Below are 14,934 nucleotides of genomic sequence, written 5' to 3'. Positions count from 1 at the left end.
TCAACTTGTGGTTATCTTTTTCTAAGAGAGAGAATATTTTAAGTCAGTGACAACATGTGAAGCTGCTGGGTTTTTATTCAAATACTCTCCATGAACCCAGTCCAGTTGTTTCTAAATTGAAGCTGTAGCAGGTGGCATTTCATACATGCGTTCATAGTTTAAGGGTTTGGCTTTGGATTTGCTCTACCTCTTAATGGAAGGGATAGGATATGTAGTACTTACTGATGTATACATGTTTGAATTATAAGTCTTTTTGTTTGTTTGTTTCTTTCTTTTTTGTCAGGTACTCTTTTATCTTATTATTATTATTATTTTTATTTTTTTACACATACATTTATATTAGTACAAACATATACAGTAAACTACCTACAACAAAAAGAACCATAAAACAATCAGGAATTATTTAACTGTGTCTTAACTGTCTCCTTTTCTAACAGTGGAAGTTCTCATGGAATAAAGTTAATTTAAAACAAATGCAAACCATTTGTTGCCATGTGATAATGCTCCTTGTGTCTTAGTTTTTGCAGGGCACTATGACAATTTGAAAACCTAGCATTCAAAAGGCGGAGACATACTGCGAATCCTTCTGCTTCGTTGAAACAGACTGGACTACCTAAAATTAAAAGCTCACGGAACTTTTTTGTAGACCTTCCTGTGAAAGCCCTGCCTCCCTTCTGTTATTTAACCTTAAAGCACAGTTCAATGCAATAATTTTTTTTTTGTAATGTGGGATATATTATTTTTGGAAAAGTTATGACATTGCAGATATATGCACACTCTCTTGAAATGTTGCTAATATTATGTAACTAATTGATAGCAGCACAGCTGAGCCTTACTTCTTATCAGTAAAGAGTGTGAGAATTGTAGTCACATGACTTTGTCTACGAAGCCAAATAACAAAAGTCTAGTTAAAACTTATCTTATCTAAAGGCTACAAGTTATACTTTTGATTTTGTTTGTGCCTGTGGGTGTTTCTGGGAGTGAGTGAGTCAGAGGGGACATCTGCACTTTGTGCTGTCTTTGGCTTTGGATTACACCACCAGAGAACATAGCACATGTCCTTGGCCTGAGAAGAAGAAAACTGTAGTTCCTCAAACTTGATCCTGGTTTGGGTCTGTCAGCCTATAGTCGTTGGCATTCTTTTACCTTTTTTAGTTCGTTGTTTATTTTTCTACGGTATGTTTTATTGTCTTCTGGTTTTTCTGTTTGTTTGTTTTTTTCTTGTTGGTGGTGTTGTTTTTTAACTTCTCTGTTTTTGCTATATGAGACAGAACCTTTCTACACAGCCCAGGGAGACACTAAATCCTGGTCCCTTCGCCTTGCCCTGCAATGTGTGCAGAGATTCAAGGCTTACTATGCCCATTGTAAAAGTTTAAATTGAAGATACCTTTCTCTTTCATTAGTGAAGGCGTAGATAACCTAAAATGCCATCTTTCTTGAATTAACCAGTTTTGAGGTATGACTCATTTTCATGAAGCGTCAGCGTTCATTTTTGTTTCTCCTGTTAGCCCAGGTGCAGCTGTTAGCTAATGGCAACAGTTATAATGTTAAGAAAATCAAGTAATCTGCTATGGTTTAAATGTTTAGAAATTCTATGATACATTGATAGTGTGGACATATATTTATGTGTGTGTGTGTGTGTGTGTGTGTGTGTGTGTGTGTGTGTGTGTGTGTGTGTACCAAGAAGTATTTTGATTTCTTTCTCTTTTTCTTCATCTTCTCTTATGAGCTCTATAAGCAGCATTTCTGGTAAAAATTTCTATAGAGATGTCATGTAGTTGCCAGGTTCTTTGGATTAAGTTCTCTGGTCTGAGGTGTCAGAGTTAATTTAGTTTCCAATGTGGAAAACACCCTGTCTTTATTAATGAAGATTTGAAAAAATTCAGTGAATTTTCACATATTTTAATAAAATATTCTAGCTGAAGGCAAGTGCAAATAGATATAATCTTAGCTTAGCTGGTGACCAAATTAAATATTTTTAAGAAACTCCATGTTTTTTTTTAAATGGGGGCAAACCTCTTTCATAATTACAGAAAACGTAAAATCAGCTTTTACTTTAAAAGATCCTAGAAAGGAAGTGATGTCTAATCACTTTCACATTGATTACTGTATAACTTGCTATCAAATCCAGTTGGTCAGAAGTCTAGGAATAGATTGATGAATACATACACACTGTCCTCTGACTGTTTATTTCATGACCACTTGTTTGATAACCTGAAGGGATATTAACTGAAACATTGAATGCACAAAATCTGAAGCTGTTATAGAAAAAAAGAAGCCACATTATGATGTTACAAGTCATCGAACAACGCAACTCTCAATGTATAAGTGCTTTTATTTATACAGTAAACATGTTTCCATGTCATTTTGAGAATTTTTTAATAAACATTCAAATAGCTTGCTGTAAAGTTTTGTATCATACAAAATTTGTTACATATATACTGTTATGAGATGCTTCAGTTCGAACAACGGTGCATTAATTCAGCTATTATCTAAAAGATTGCCAAATGATTAAATGTCAGGTATTGCACTTCTAGTCTGAGTGGCAGTTTACACATCTTAAATTACATCAAGGGAAAATCAGTGCTATGGGAATCTTGATTTGGTCCACTTTAAATGTATTTTAAAGACTGTGCTCATTAACCTATTTTAGACATGCATTCAGAAAAAGAAAGTTAACAAATATATATTCAAGTTATATATTTATTTCCAGAAAAGGCATTTACCCTGGAAGAAAGTAGAATTTATTAAGGTAGTTTAAAGTCTGTGCAATTAAAAAAATAACATAATCAATCTGTGATATTTCTTTAATTAAAATATACAAATCAAGTTCACTTGTAATCTTATAATATTACTAACTGGACAAACAAAATAAATGCTATTTGTGAGAAATGTGCTTTTTTAAAATTTTCTTTTATCTTTGACAAACTAAAGTGGATATGTTTTGTCTTGTTTTGCTTTCTGTAAGTTTGATAGGAATACGTTTCTAAAATTTTGTGAATCGAACCCACTGTTCACAATCCCAGACTGCTCCCAGTTAGCACATCTGTTGCTTAAAAGTGGAAAACACAGCCTTGGCTCTCTTATTACTTTGGTACTTGCTTAAAAATCTCTCATTTTTGTTGTTGTTGTTGTTGTTTTAAATGTAATTTTATGTAGTGAGTTAAGCTTCCTCAAATGGATGCCTAAGGCTAAGATATCATTTGAAATGTTTCTGGAGAGTATGTACACAATATTGGAGGATACAAATGCAAATGTCTGGAACATCTTGAGGTGATGAATTCAGACAGTATTTCAAATGAATACAATTCTCGTCATTTCTCGATTTGGAACAAGATCAAGACATCTCTCCATATATTAAATTAAAATTTTCTTCTAATTTATAACACCGAGAAGAAAACTTTCTAGTAAAACATTTGGAGAAATCACGGAATCTTTCTGACTGGAGACTTGTCTATCGTGTGGACACTAGGAAACCATTGCTTTGAATCTGCCCTGCTGTGCTTGTTTCTACTTACTTTAATATACTTTTCTCATCTTAAAAGAAAAGCACGCAAGTGCTTATCATTCTTTATCCAAGTAGCTTCATAATAGGTAGATCAATATATCAAAACACAGCCTTGCTTCTCTCAATTTGAACACATGGAAGAAGACACACAGAGTGCTTCTGTCTCCCTCCGTTCACATGGGACATGCACAGGGCTTTTGCCCATGAAGTCTTGGTGTTGGGTGTGCCACTTCCTTAACATCAAGAAGTTATAGCATCATAGCTTTACGGAGAGATGTGTGAACCAGGAATGGGTTTCCAGTTCTGATGTACTTGGGGTTGGAAGTTTAACCTTTTCTCTAAGCTTGAACATTTAAATATACAGATACATGCATATAACCATTTCAATGTAATTGTTTGCGTTGCTTGTTTAGTTGTCTTGTTTTTCTATGATTACTGAAACTTGAACAGTACAGACGTCACTGTTCTAGAAATATACTAATTAAATACTCATATGTTATTTTGGAAATTATAGGCAATTTTAAAACGATGCTAAAATTTGCTGGACTTTTTGATGCATGTTTAAGTTCCCACAGTTGTGTAAATTCAGGACCCTCAAACATCTTTTAGGATAAGAGATAATTAAGTTATGGAATGCTTCCAGATGTTTTGCCTTCTATACTTGGATTCTGATTTTGCAATCAGTTTCACTTACAGAGGGCAAATGTAATATGTTCTGCTATCGGTATTAAGTTTGGTTTTACATTTATCATATGGAGAAATATGCTCTTGGCTTCTTAAATCTTAAAAAGGAAGCACGAAGAATCTATGCCTCTACACAGGCTGTGCTGCGCTTAGTTTAGCGCATGGCGTGCCAGAGCCAACAAATTTTGTTTAAAAGTTTCTTTGAAGATAGTCTAGATTTTCTTGTGACACAAAAGCATCTAAGGGAGAAATTAAGTCTGTATGGAACTTAAGCAAGAGGAAATAATAGCTACAGTCATTCTTGAATTAACAGATGAGCCAAGCTTTCATTACAAATGAGTTATTTTGAATGTGCATTAAAGGCCATTTACCCTTCAGAAAATTTTAGCAAACAGTAAGTGTTTCAGTCATTTACTGCCATGATTCTGATGGGGTGATGAATAAAATGTTTTTGAGTTCTTTTTTGTTTTTGTTTTTGTTTGTTTTGTTTTTTTAAACAAATCTTCTCAGTCCTGGACTTGCATTGTAGACCAGGCTGGCTTTGAACTCATAGCGATCTGCCTGCCTCTGTCTGCCCCAAGTACTTGGACTAAAGGCATGGGCCATCACCCCCAGCTTTGAGTTTTTTTAAAAATTTGGATTTAATGCATTTTCACTATTTAATGCAGCTTGTTAGTGTTCTACTGGAACTCAGTAAAATTGTAGCACTGTTACAATGATGTGAAATTCGAATTGGTCAGCACCACCATGCCTATAGTGTGTCTAGTACTGTAGCTAATAAAATGGTGGATCTCGTTGGATTCTTTATTAAAAGTACACTAGCTAGCTAATAGGATTTACTTTCTTTTTCCCTCAAAATAAATTCTTTTACAAATTCTTGAATTTTTCATGTATAAATAGATCAGAAATATGTTTCATTCTTAAATTAGGTATATATATATATATATATAATATTTTCAATACAACTTGTACACTTCTTTCAGCTACCAAAAATTTGCAGCCATTTGTACATGAAATTTACACTTTTCTTATATACAGTTATTTGTAGAAGGTTATTGCAAAACTAGCTGTGCAAATAGATTACACTGTCAACACCACATCCAGTCTTTGAGGAAAAATATTGGCTAAAAAATAAATATTTCTGCACTGAATATTTCAAAAGCATCATGATTCCATGCTACATTATGTGCATAAAGACTATGAAGTAGTATGTGTTTTGGTTGATTGTGTCATCTAGTTTAAAGCATTCCAGAGTTTTACATAACAGAATGTGTGTGAGCTTCCTTATAGCAGACAGACATTTTCAAGTCATCACACACATTTTTTTTCCTGAAATACATTATTCCTTGACTGGCAATCCTTCTGGGATAATATATTTTCTCATCAGAATTATAAAATCAAAACTTCTGCTATAATGAGGGCATGGGCCTTTTGTTAGAATCTGTGGATGCCTCGGAGTAAAGTAGGGATTTCTGGGTATTTTTACTGGGAGAAAGGTACCATGCCATTTCACTGCTGTTGTAACTCTGAGCCTTTGAGAAAAGTGGAGAAGGAGTTCATCAAAACCTTCCTCACCTTTCAGGTTTCCTCCTAATGAGTGATAAGGAATATGGTGTGGACTTTTCTTATGCACTCAGACACAGCATAAATTAGAATGAAAACTAATACAGTTCAAATTCTCACAGCTGTGCCTATTGACAATTGTGTGTGTTTAAAAATTGCATCATAATATACTGGAAGAGGGCTGAAGAGTGTGAGTTAAATACATAAAGCTTTGAAATCACAGGTGTACCAGATTATTTTACATCTTTCAAAACATGTTAACTTATGGAAGCCACAGATGTCAATGAGTACATTAGAAATTAAGCTAAGTTTTGACATTAATTTTGAAAGACTAGCCATGCTCACATTGCCACTTCTCATAATGAAAGCTCTTGCTATGTTGTTGAAAAATTTGATCATGTCCAGTAGAGTGATGGACAGGGTCAACTGAGTGTATTCCATTTCTAGGAGTGTTTTATTATCGTTTATAGTAATAACATTTTAGATTTATATAACTTCCACATAATAGGCAACAAAATAACCTTTGTGATACTTTCTTTTCACACTATCATAGGGTCAGTTCATGTCTTTTATGAATTTTCTTCTGCAGTGGGCATTACAACAAACGGTTTGTATTTTTATCACAAAAGGCTATAATGACATTCTAAGCATGGGCCTTGCTCAGCCATGATACCTAGCATTTTATAAAGTATTGAGAATATCCTTTGAGTTTTTAAAATGTTAACACCCCTTTAAGAACCATAAGCAGGCATCTCTGAATGGGAACATTTGGGAAGCTAGGGAGAGGAGTTACAACCCATCCCAAATCTAGACAGCATCTTCAGTGTCGATGTGTTCTACGCATATTGACAAAATACTTGAGAGCTAACACAGAAGTGGTCGCCCCAACAATAACAGTCTCCTTAGAGCAGCCTCATTTTTGGCAAGTGCAGGAAAACCACTTTATAGATTTCTGTTATGCACTCGGTGTGGGGAGGCAGGTGGGGGAGAAGATGATGGGAGTGTCTTTACATGGTAATCGGTAACCATCTCTCTTTGGAGATGCCCAAGCCACAGGAACGAACTTGCATCTTTACGCATGCGTGGCTTGCGCACGCTTCCTTGTGTACATTTCTGAGACAATTTTCAGAAATCACTTTTATTTACATGGTTTTGAATACTGGGGTTCACTTGAGGTTCTTCCTCAGTCATAAATGGGCAAGGTATGCTTTCTTTTCAGGGTTACCACACTGAACCTTTTTGCCACCCAGCACGCTACACAAGAATTCAGGTGTCTGAGATCTCTAGAAGGCATTTGTGCGAAGAGAAGGAGCCGGGGCAGGGGGGCGGGGATTCTGCCATTACCACTTTGAAGTCATGTTCTTTGTAAAAACAGCAATTGTGTGTTTACTTTCAAAATGGAATTTTGTAAATAGACTAGAATATACTCTAGGAGATTTGAATAGGATGGGTCACCTTGCAGAAGATAACATCAATGTAGAGCAGGTATTTTTTCTTAACACTGAAAGTCATATCCTCACCACCAATGGAAACAGTGATTTACTTACTTAGCACTTGTGCAGAAGAAAATTGTGGTCCTAATTGTTCTTGATGTCATGTTTTGCAGGGTAGAGGGTGGGAGTAGATTTTTAGAATTGTTTAAGTCTCTTATTTTGTGCCAGGCATTTAAAATAAATTTTTGTTTCTTCTCAAACCTCAGTGAGGCAACGACTATAACATCACTTTTACAGATGCAGGGAAAAACTCAAAGAAGATTATTCACTCGGGGTCACACAGCATGTGGATGAGAGAGTTACTGTTAGGATCGAGCTGGCCTGACTACAGCGTGTTCATAGTGGACCTCAGTGTGTTGGTGTGTATACAGAGGATGTGAGGGACAGCTCATTGTAGGATTGGTGCTGGGTCCCTGCCTTTGTGTGTCTGATTTAGTACGTCTGGCATGAGACCCAGGACTGTTTTCCCAGTTCTTAGGTGATGTGAGCACTGCTAACTTCAGGACCACAGCTTGAGGACACTCCATAGCAATTTGTCTTCCTAGTGCCTCTTGGAATGCATAGGATTGTCATATTTGTGTTATTACCAAAATGTCATTAAAATAAAATAATGGATTTTTTTATCTAAAAGTTTTAAACATCGAGTAACAAACCCATTAACATGTCAAGACCATGTTTTTTGGTTTTGTTTCATCCATGAACAAACACAATGGAGTTCCTTTTATTAAATTATAGCCAGAGTTACAGGACATTTCTAATAACTGGATAATTTACTGAATTGCTTTTTTCCAAATATATAACTACTGTTTATTATTAATTATTCTAAGGAGGTGATAACTATCATCCTGACCTAGAATGTGTAAGTAGGGATTTGAAAATGACGTTTCAATACAAATGTTTTCTCCTTGGTGTTTTGGAGCATTGTACAAGTTCAAGTCTACACAGTCTTGAGTTCTAATATGCACCTATTAATCCTGATTCCAATGTCAGTATGCCCTCTCACTCACAAGAAGAGTAGACAAACTTAATTCTCATGGCCAGTCAATTATAATAAACTTGAAATTTACACTGTCTCAAATTGGCCCACTGCTTTCCCCCTGTTTGTTGAATTAGTGACTATCACATTAAAAACATCACTTCTGTATGTTTTTATTCCTGATTTTCTCATCAACTAATTAAAGTACGGGACTCCCCTCTGGGATAAAATGATGAGTCTTAGAGGCAATTCTCTGTCCAGCAATTAATAGCAACAGGAGAATAAATAAACTTGAAGATAGCATTTACTTTTTTTTACTTTATTTATTTTATTTTATTGTCTTAGGACATGGGATGAGATGCTAATTTTGGGCTAAAAGCAAAAGGTGTTTTTGACATCAGTGCTTCTAATTCCCTCTAAGGAAAGCGGTTGCCTTCTGCCATTTTGGCTGGTACAGCAGTTAGACCTGGCCTTGGGCAGGACCCCACGGTGGAGGTGACAGGCTCCTTTTGCTATAGACTATAGGTAGGCAATGCTATTTTAAAGCCATTTTAGGGTGGCTATTGTGCATCAATATAACTGCTATTATTATCCACAAGTCAGTTAAACTGTTCATCTTACATTTATGACTCCGTACATCTTTATGTTGCTTGGGCACTTTTAAAACTAATTTTCTATAGAAAAGCAAAAAAGATCTCTTTGTGTTTCTACACAACTCTCTGAGACTTATGATTTAAAGAGCAAACAAGGAATTAAGAAGGGAAGAGTTTGCGTTGTGCTAGAATTTAAACCAGCTGGGTGCTTGTTGTACCACCCAACCATCTTCCCTTTCCTGCATGCCCAGTTTCTTTTTTTTTTTTTTTTGCCCAGTTTCTTAAAAGAGTATAAACTGAGGCTTTCGACAGGCTGAATTGTATGCGTGTCATACCACATGTTGCGGCGGAAGCATTCACTAATCAAACAACCAGCTCCCGGTTCCTCACCTGCCAAATGAGCAATCTCTCGTGAATTTATTCTGAGTTCTCACAGAGCTTAGACAGAATCGTTCATGGGAAATTTGTTGCAGCTGCTGCAGAAATGTGCCCCCGTAATGGAAATAAGATCCCTACATCTAAATTGTTCACTACTTGCATGGCTTTCTCTCTCCTGTACGGCACGTCATTCAAACATCTGTTGAAGGAATGATTGAAAGAGGCCTTCAGTCTACATTTGTATTTGTACTATATAAATCATCTGGGAAGCCCATTCTAATTACTATACTTCTGTTGATTTGACCGGTCTTTTGCCGTAAGTATGCAATCACTTACGATTACTTTTCTTAAATTAAGTAAGAATGAGAGTATGCCCTGTGTACAGATCAGAGTAGCAAATTCTGTGATGGCTTAAAAGTATATAGGGAACAATTTAAGGCCACTCTAATCACGTTTTAAATAGAGTAGTAGTGTTATGCACATTTAATAAATTGCTTGCAGTTGAAGTGGATTGACAGGTTAATGTCAAAGGTGAAGGAAAATTAAACCATTTAATGTGCAGATGGAATACTATTTAAAGCTCTGTGGGAGCATAAGAATCAGGAAAACTAAGAACCCTTCAAAAAAAATGTCTGAGTATTTATTCAGGAGAAAAGAACACAGCAAGTTAGTCTCTGATAATTTTTAAATTATAGTTGAGTTGAAAATGAAATTTAACTAGAGTTTATCCAATCAGAATTATAAATTGTATCTTTTCTTATGTTGATTTTATGACCCGAATGACACCTCCGTCTCCCAAACAGTACCTACCATTCAAAGATGTTAGAGCATTCCTCTACTACATAGCCTGTGATGTAGAATCAAGGTATAATCAACCCAACTTATACGTAATGGATTTTTCCCTTGATTTTTAAGTAACTTAAGAATCTTCTAGGTAGGTCAATGAATACTGTTTGCCACAGCTGGTATAAAACTCATTTCCAAGCAAGAAACCAACCCATTCTTTAAAAAAAACAAAGGAAGAAAGAAAGAAAGAAAAAAAGAGTTTTGTTGACATAGATATTCTGACATTGCTCATTTAAAAAAAAATATGGGTGTGCACTATTTAATCAAATGCAAAGTTGTTCTCATATATAAATCTGAAGAAATTGTGTCTTTTTGTGTAAGTGGCATGTTAAGGACCACCCCAACATACAAACTAATTTTCATTTTAAGCCTTCAGAAAAATGCACTACTGTTAATATTTTAGGTAATTTGTGAGTGCAGCTACTGCAGAATTTACTAGAGAGCCTGTTTTATTCTCTCAATAATGTCCCGTGTTCATGTGCATGATTGTTTAACTGAAGACAAAAGCTCTGTGGAGCATTGTGCTTCCTCGATCTGTCCAAAAGTAGGGCAGAAATCACACAAGATCTTTCTGTCCTTCTCCGACTGGCCTGCCTAAAGCCAGTTTAGAGCCTTCTTACAGACAGACTGCTCACTGGCCAGGGAAAGCTAGGAGCAGATAACTGCTTCTCACTGTTCTCTCACCTTTGGAAGCCTGAGACAGCTTCGTGCTGTTATCTTTCCAAAATGTGTAGCTTTTGTTGCAGAGCTTATGTAAGCTGGGAGATGAAACCAGGTTGGGGTCGTTGTTGAAACCTCACAGGAGTTTTCATCTATGGGATCGGAACTTTACTAAGCCCACCTCCATCCGCCTTTTACACTATATCTTTTGCTTTTTTTTTTTTTTTTTTTTTTTTTGGATTTTGCTCCCTTTCTGACTGATATGTATAACTCAAACTTTGCATCTTTTAAAAAATTGTTACAGGAAATTACATGTCAACACAGGATATCTGTTCTCCAAAGCGACTAACTTCCCTTTATCTTCCCTGACCTCCCATAAGTTGAGGATTATCTGAGTTGCATTCGTGAACGCATTCATTCCTGGGTTTCCTGTTTGCTTGGAAGGCATTTTCATAATGAAGCACTGGATCAGTAAACGCGGTCCATAGGAGTCTCCATGCAAGAGAAACTGGAGTTTCCTAACATGCACATGATTTAAAAAATAAAATTAAAAAATAAGGTGCCTTGAGATGCTGGCAGTTTTAACATTTGGAACCAAAAGCTCTTATGTATATTTACATCCTAACTGCTAAACTTTACCTTACAAGCTTCAATTTAGGAAAAATATACAGTACTTTTGCATATAATGGTACCTTGTGAGCCCCTGAGTCAAGTAGAGAGGATTTAAATACAAAAAGGAAAACAGCCATTAAAAGCACTTACATCGGATGTGGAGAGAATAGTACAAAATGATTACTTTCCTGGAAGACCAGGATCAGAAACATGCCTATGGAGACCCAAGATCCCTACAGTGCTTAGGGAAGAATCTGGCAGAGATGGATGCCGGATGGGATGAAGGTAAGTTTTTCTTTGCCGTGGGTCAAGCTCTGAAGACACATCACTGTCTTGTTTTAAAAGTGAAGTCAAGTTGTCTTCTGAGGCTGTGTTCAGATGCCTTCCGCTCGAGAGCAATTCTTTGGATTTGAGTTTAGATTTTTCAAGGTCGAGAAATTCAGGACACTGATAGAAAGAAAAGAAAATTCACTTTTATAATTCACTCCAATAGCCAACAAAAATGATGGTCATGTGATCCAGATGTGTTTTTTCTCTCCCTATTCAGTGTGTGTGGTTAAGGGTATTTGCTGACATCTCTCTCCTAAACTATTCAAGATATTAGGGTTCCATTTTCTCAAGTAAAGAACTTTAATTTCTCTCTGGAGCTGGGTTTTAATTTTTTGTTTTGTTTTGTTTTAAGATTGGTGAGTTTTAATCCAAAAGAAGACAGGATTAAGAAATGTCTCTTGGTGACTAGTTTTCTCTAAGAAGGAAAAAGATAAAGGAAATAAAAATCACCATTCCTATCAGAAATTATTGTCTAAACCAACTGCAAACAATGAATAAAATACATAGTTGTATGCATTTCCCATTCATTAAAAACAAGTCAGATATAATATAGCTTTTATATATGGGAAGATTGTCATTATTTTCCGTCTGACACCCTAGCTTCTGTTATCATGTTTTACTTCCTAGAATATTTTACATTCAAGCTCTATATAGAAATGTGTTGTTTTTAAATTGTCATTAGGGCCTAATAATGTTTATTATCAGGCCTACAATTATTATTACATCAGTATAATAACTGATCAATCAATCAAGACAGAAGACACTTGTTATATTTTAAAATAGCCTTAGTTAACCTAGGGCAGAGCAGATATCAATCCTCTAAAGTATTTCCCACAGCAGGGCAGTTATCCCATACCTGCCCCAATCCCATGCCATCTGCTTCCAATAACTTCTTTCAAGCTTCCTCCCATCCATAATCCAAAATACTTGCTAATGTTCTTTATCTGGGCCGAATCTTCCACCCATGCCGGCCATGGGCTTTTCTTGCACCTAACCCATGTTGGCGAGACCTCCTACTCCCTGGTCTTTCTTCTTCTGGTCTCTTCTTCTTCTCTTCCCAGGATCCCCCCCGTTCCCCCCCCCTCTCTCTAAGCCTAGGAAGCTTAGCCACACCTATCTCAGTTGCCCTGCCCAGGTGAATGGCCTTTTATTGGTCAAAAGGTGGGTCATAGAGACAGCAAGCAGTAATTAGCATCAAAACACATTAGACCATCCTCCAACAGAAAATGTCCACAAGATTGTCTACATGTTCTTACTGAAATAATCTCTTTTCCATCCAATTGCCCAATATGTTTAAATAACTGAAGAGGGCACTGTTAGAGGGCTTGGAATCAGGATAAAGGATACTCCATATGCCTTGTCTTTACCATGTATGTTAATTACCATTCAAGTGATAAAACTTTAGAGAATTCTGGTGGTAAGTGGCCTACAGATGTGTTTGCCAATCTGACTGTATTTAAACAACAGGTATAGTCCAGCTAGCTGCCATCTCTTTTTTCTTCTTGAAGATAAATCGGCTTTCCAGTACTGTAGCGAGTTACAGGTTTTCTTGTGTGTCCTGTTTTTTTTTTTTTTTATTTAATTAATCAAGAGATAGCCCTTACCATTAAAATCTCTATAGTATACTAATCAGTGATAGAGTTTCAGTGAGAGAGCTGTCTTAAAAATAATATACATCATTAATAACATAACTTTCTCCAAAAAATAAGATGGATAACTATCTAGAAAGAAACCTGATGCTTGTTCTCTGCCCTCTTCAGCCATACACTCATACTCACCAAGACAGACAGACAGATACACACACACACGTACACATAAATATCAATGTTTAAGGTTTTTTTTAAGTCTGTACCTTGCAACTTTTAATGGCATGTGATACAAAATACAAGTCCAATTTACAGGAACTCTGAGTATAAACAGATGGGAATGGAAATCCATATTTTTTACATTTGATTCTTAGTCAAGTGATCCCTGGAAATACACTCCAAGAGACACTCTGGGTTTACAATGTCTACACTCACTTGTGAGGAGGGGCTAAAACTCCGGTCAGTCTTAATGGACGCTCTGGGGTGACTGGTCTTCAGCAGGCGGAGGACCGGCCTCTGATACTCTGCTCCTGCAGTCACCATGCTGTAGGCTGGAGGGACCACTGTGCTTTGTTTCTGCAGGAGCTGTAAGATGGTCTGGATGTCTGTTGTCATCTGGGATTCAAGTCTGCAAGGCACACAGAAAAGGGAAAGTCAGTTTTGAATAGTCCTGACTTGTAGGAACATCTGAGAAAGTCTCAGCATGGCTAACAAACAGAACCATGAGCAGCTCTAAACAGGAAAAACAGGGCAGGGGGAGAGACTCTCCTACCTGACCTTGTCTGTAGGATCATTTACCCCGAGAGACCATTGACGTCTCATGCATGTACTAACGAAAAAGAGGGTACATGCAATAGCCATTATTTTTACAAACCTTTATTGATTTTGACATACGAAACACATTTGGAATACTGTGCTCAGTAATTACCGAAGTTTGATTAGGTATTCACTTAACTCTTTGTGAACTGTTTTTCCCCCTCTTCAAAGAAGAATTCGGTAAAACATTTCTGTATGATCACAACATCTTAGGAAAACATCTTACAAAATTGGTATTTTTACTGTGTTGGATAGTACAGTGTCAGCTTGACATACAAACTAAAGTCATGTGAAAGGAGCGAACCTCAATTGAGAAAATGCTTCCATAAGACTGGCTGTAGGCCATTTTCTTAATTAGTGATCAATGGGGGAGGGCTGAGTCCACTGTGGGTGGAGCCATCCCTGGGCTGGTAGTCCTGGGTTTATGGGTTCTATAAGAAAGCAGGCTGAGCAAGCCATGAGGAACATCAGTAAGCAGCACCCCTTCATGATGTCTGTATCAGCTTTTGCTTCCAGGTTCTTGCCCTGTTTGAGTTCTGCCTTTCTTTGATGAATACCGTGATAAGGAAGTGTAAGTTAAATAAACCCTTTCTTCCTCAAATTGCTTTGGTCATGGTCTTCTTCCTTCCTTCCTTCTTTCCTTCCTTCCTTCCTTCCTTCCTTTCTTCCTTCTTTTCTTCCTTTCTTCCTTCCTTTCTTCCTTCCTTCCTGCTTTTCTTCCTTCCTTCCTTCCTTCCTTCTTTCATTCCTTCCTTCCTTCCTCTTTCTTTCTTCCTTTCATTCTTTTTTAAAAATATGTTTAGTGCTGTTGAACATTAAATTCCTTTCCAGTCTGTGTCCCAGAGCTTTGGTATTTAAGAGACAGAGCAAACAAATTTTGCTTGCCTCT

General features: G+C 36.6%; 2 protein-coding genes across 2 annotated transcripts in view; one reads left to right on the top strand and one right to left on the bottom strand.

The window, feature by feature from the left end:
* Positions 1 to 816, top strand: part of Gca (grancalcin) — a 28,045-nt gene extending 27,229 nt beyond the window's left edge. Inside the window, exon 8 of the mRNA XM_051166672.1 lies at positions 519 to 816. Within this exon, the coding sequence (XP_051022629.1) occupies positions 519 to 545 (27 nt within the window). The 3' untranslated portion in view covers positions 546 to 816. The remainder of the gene's footprint in view (positions 1 to 518) is intronic.
* Positions 817 to 11,029: 10,213 nt separating this feature from the next.
* The window catches only part of Kcnh7 (potassium voltage-gated channel subfamily H member 7), a 450,850-nt gene continuing 446,945 nt past the window's right edge, over positions 11,030 to 14,934 (bottom strand). Inside the window, exons 15-16 of the mRNA XM_051167119.1 lie at positions 13,665 to 13,857; positions 11,030 to 11,760 (exon numbers count right to left, since the gene is read on the bottom strand). Coding sequence (XP_051023076.1) covers positions 11,494 to 11,760; positions 13,665 to 13,857 — 460 coding nt within the window. The 3' untranslated portion in view covers positions 11,030 to 11,493. The remainder of the gene's footprint in view (positions 11,761 to 13,664; positions 13,858 to 14,934) is intronic.

The sequence above is a fragment of the Acomys russatus genome, chromosome 24, assembly GCF_903995435.1.
Source record: "Acomys russatus chromosome 24, mAcoRus1.1, whole genome shotgun sequence".
Classification (NCBI taxonomy): Eukaryota; Metazoa; Chordata; class Mammalia; order Rodentia; family Muridae; genus Acomys; species Acomys russatus.
This window is presented reverse-complemented; position numbering and strand designations above follow the sequence as displayed.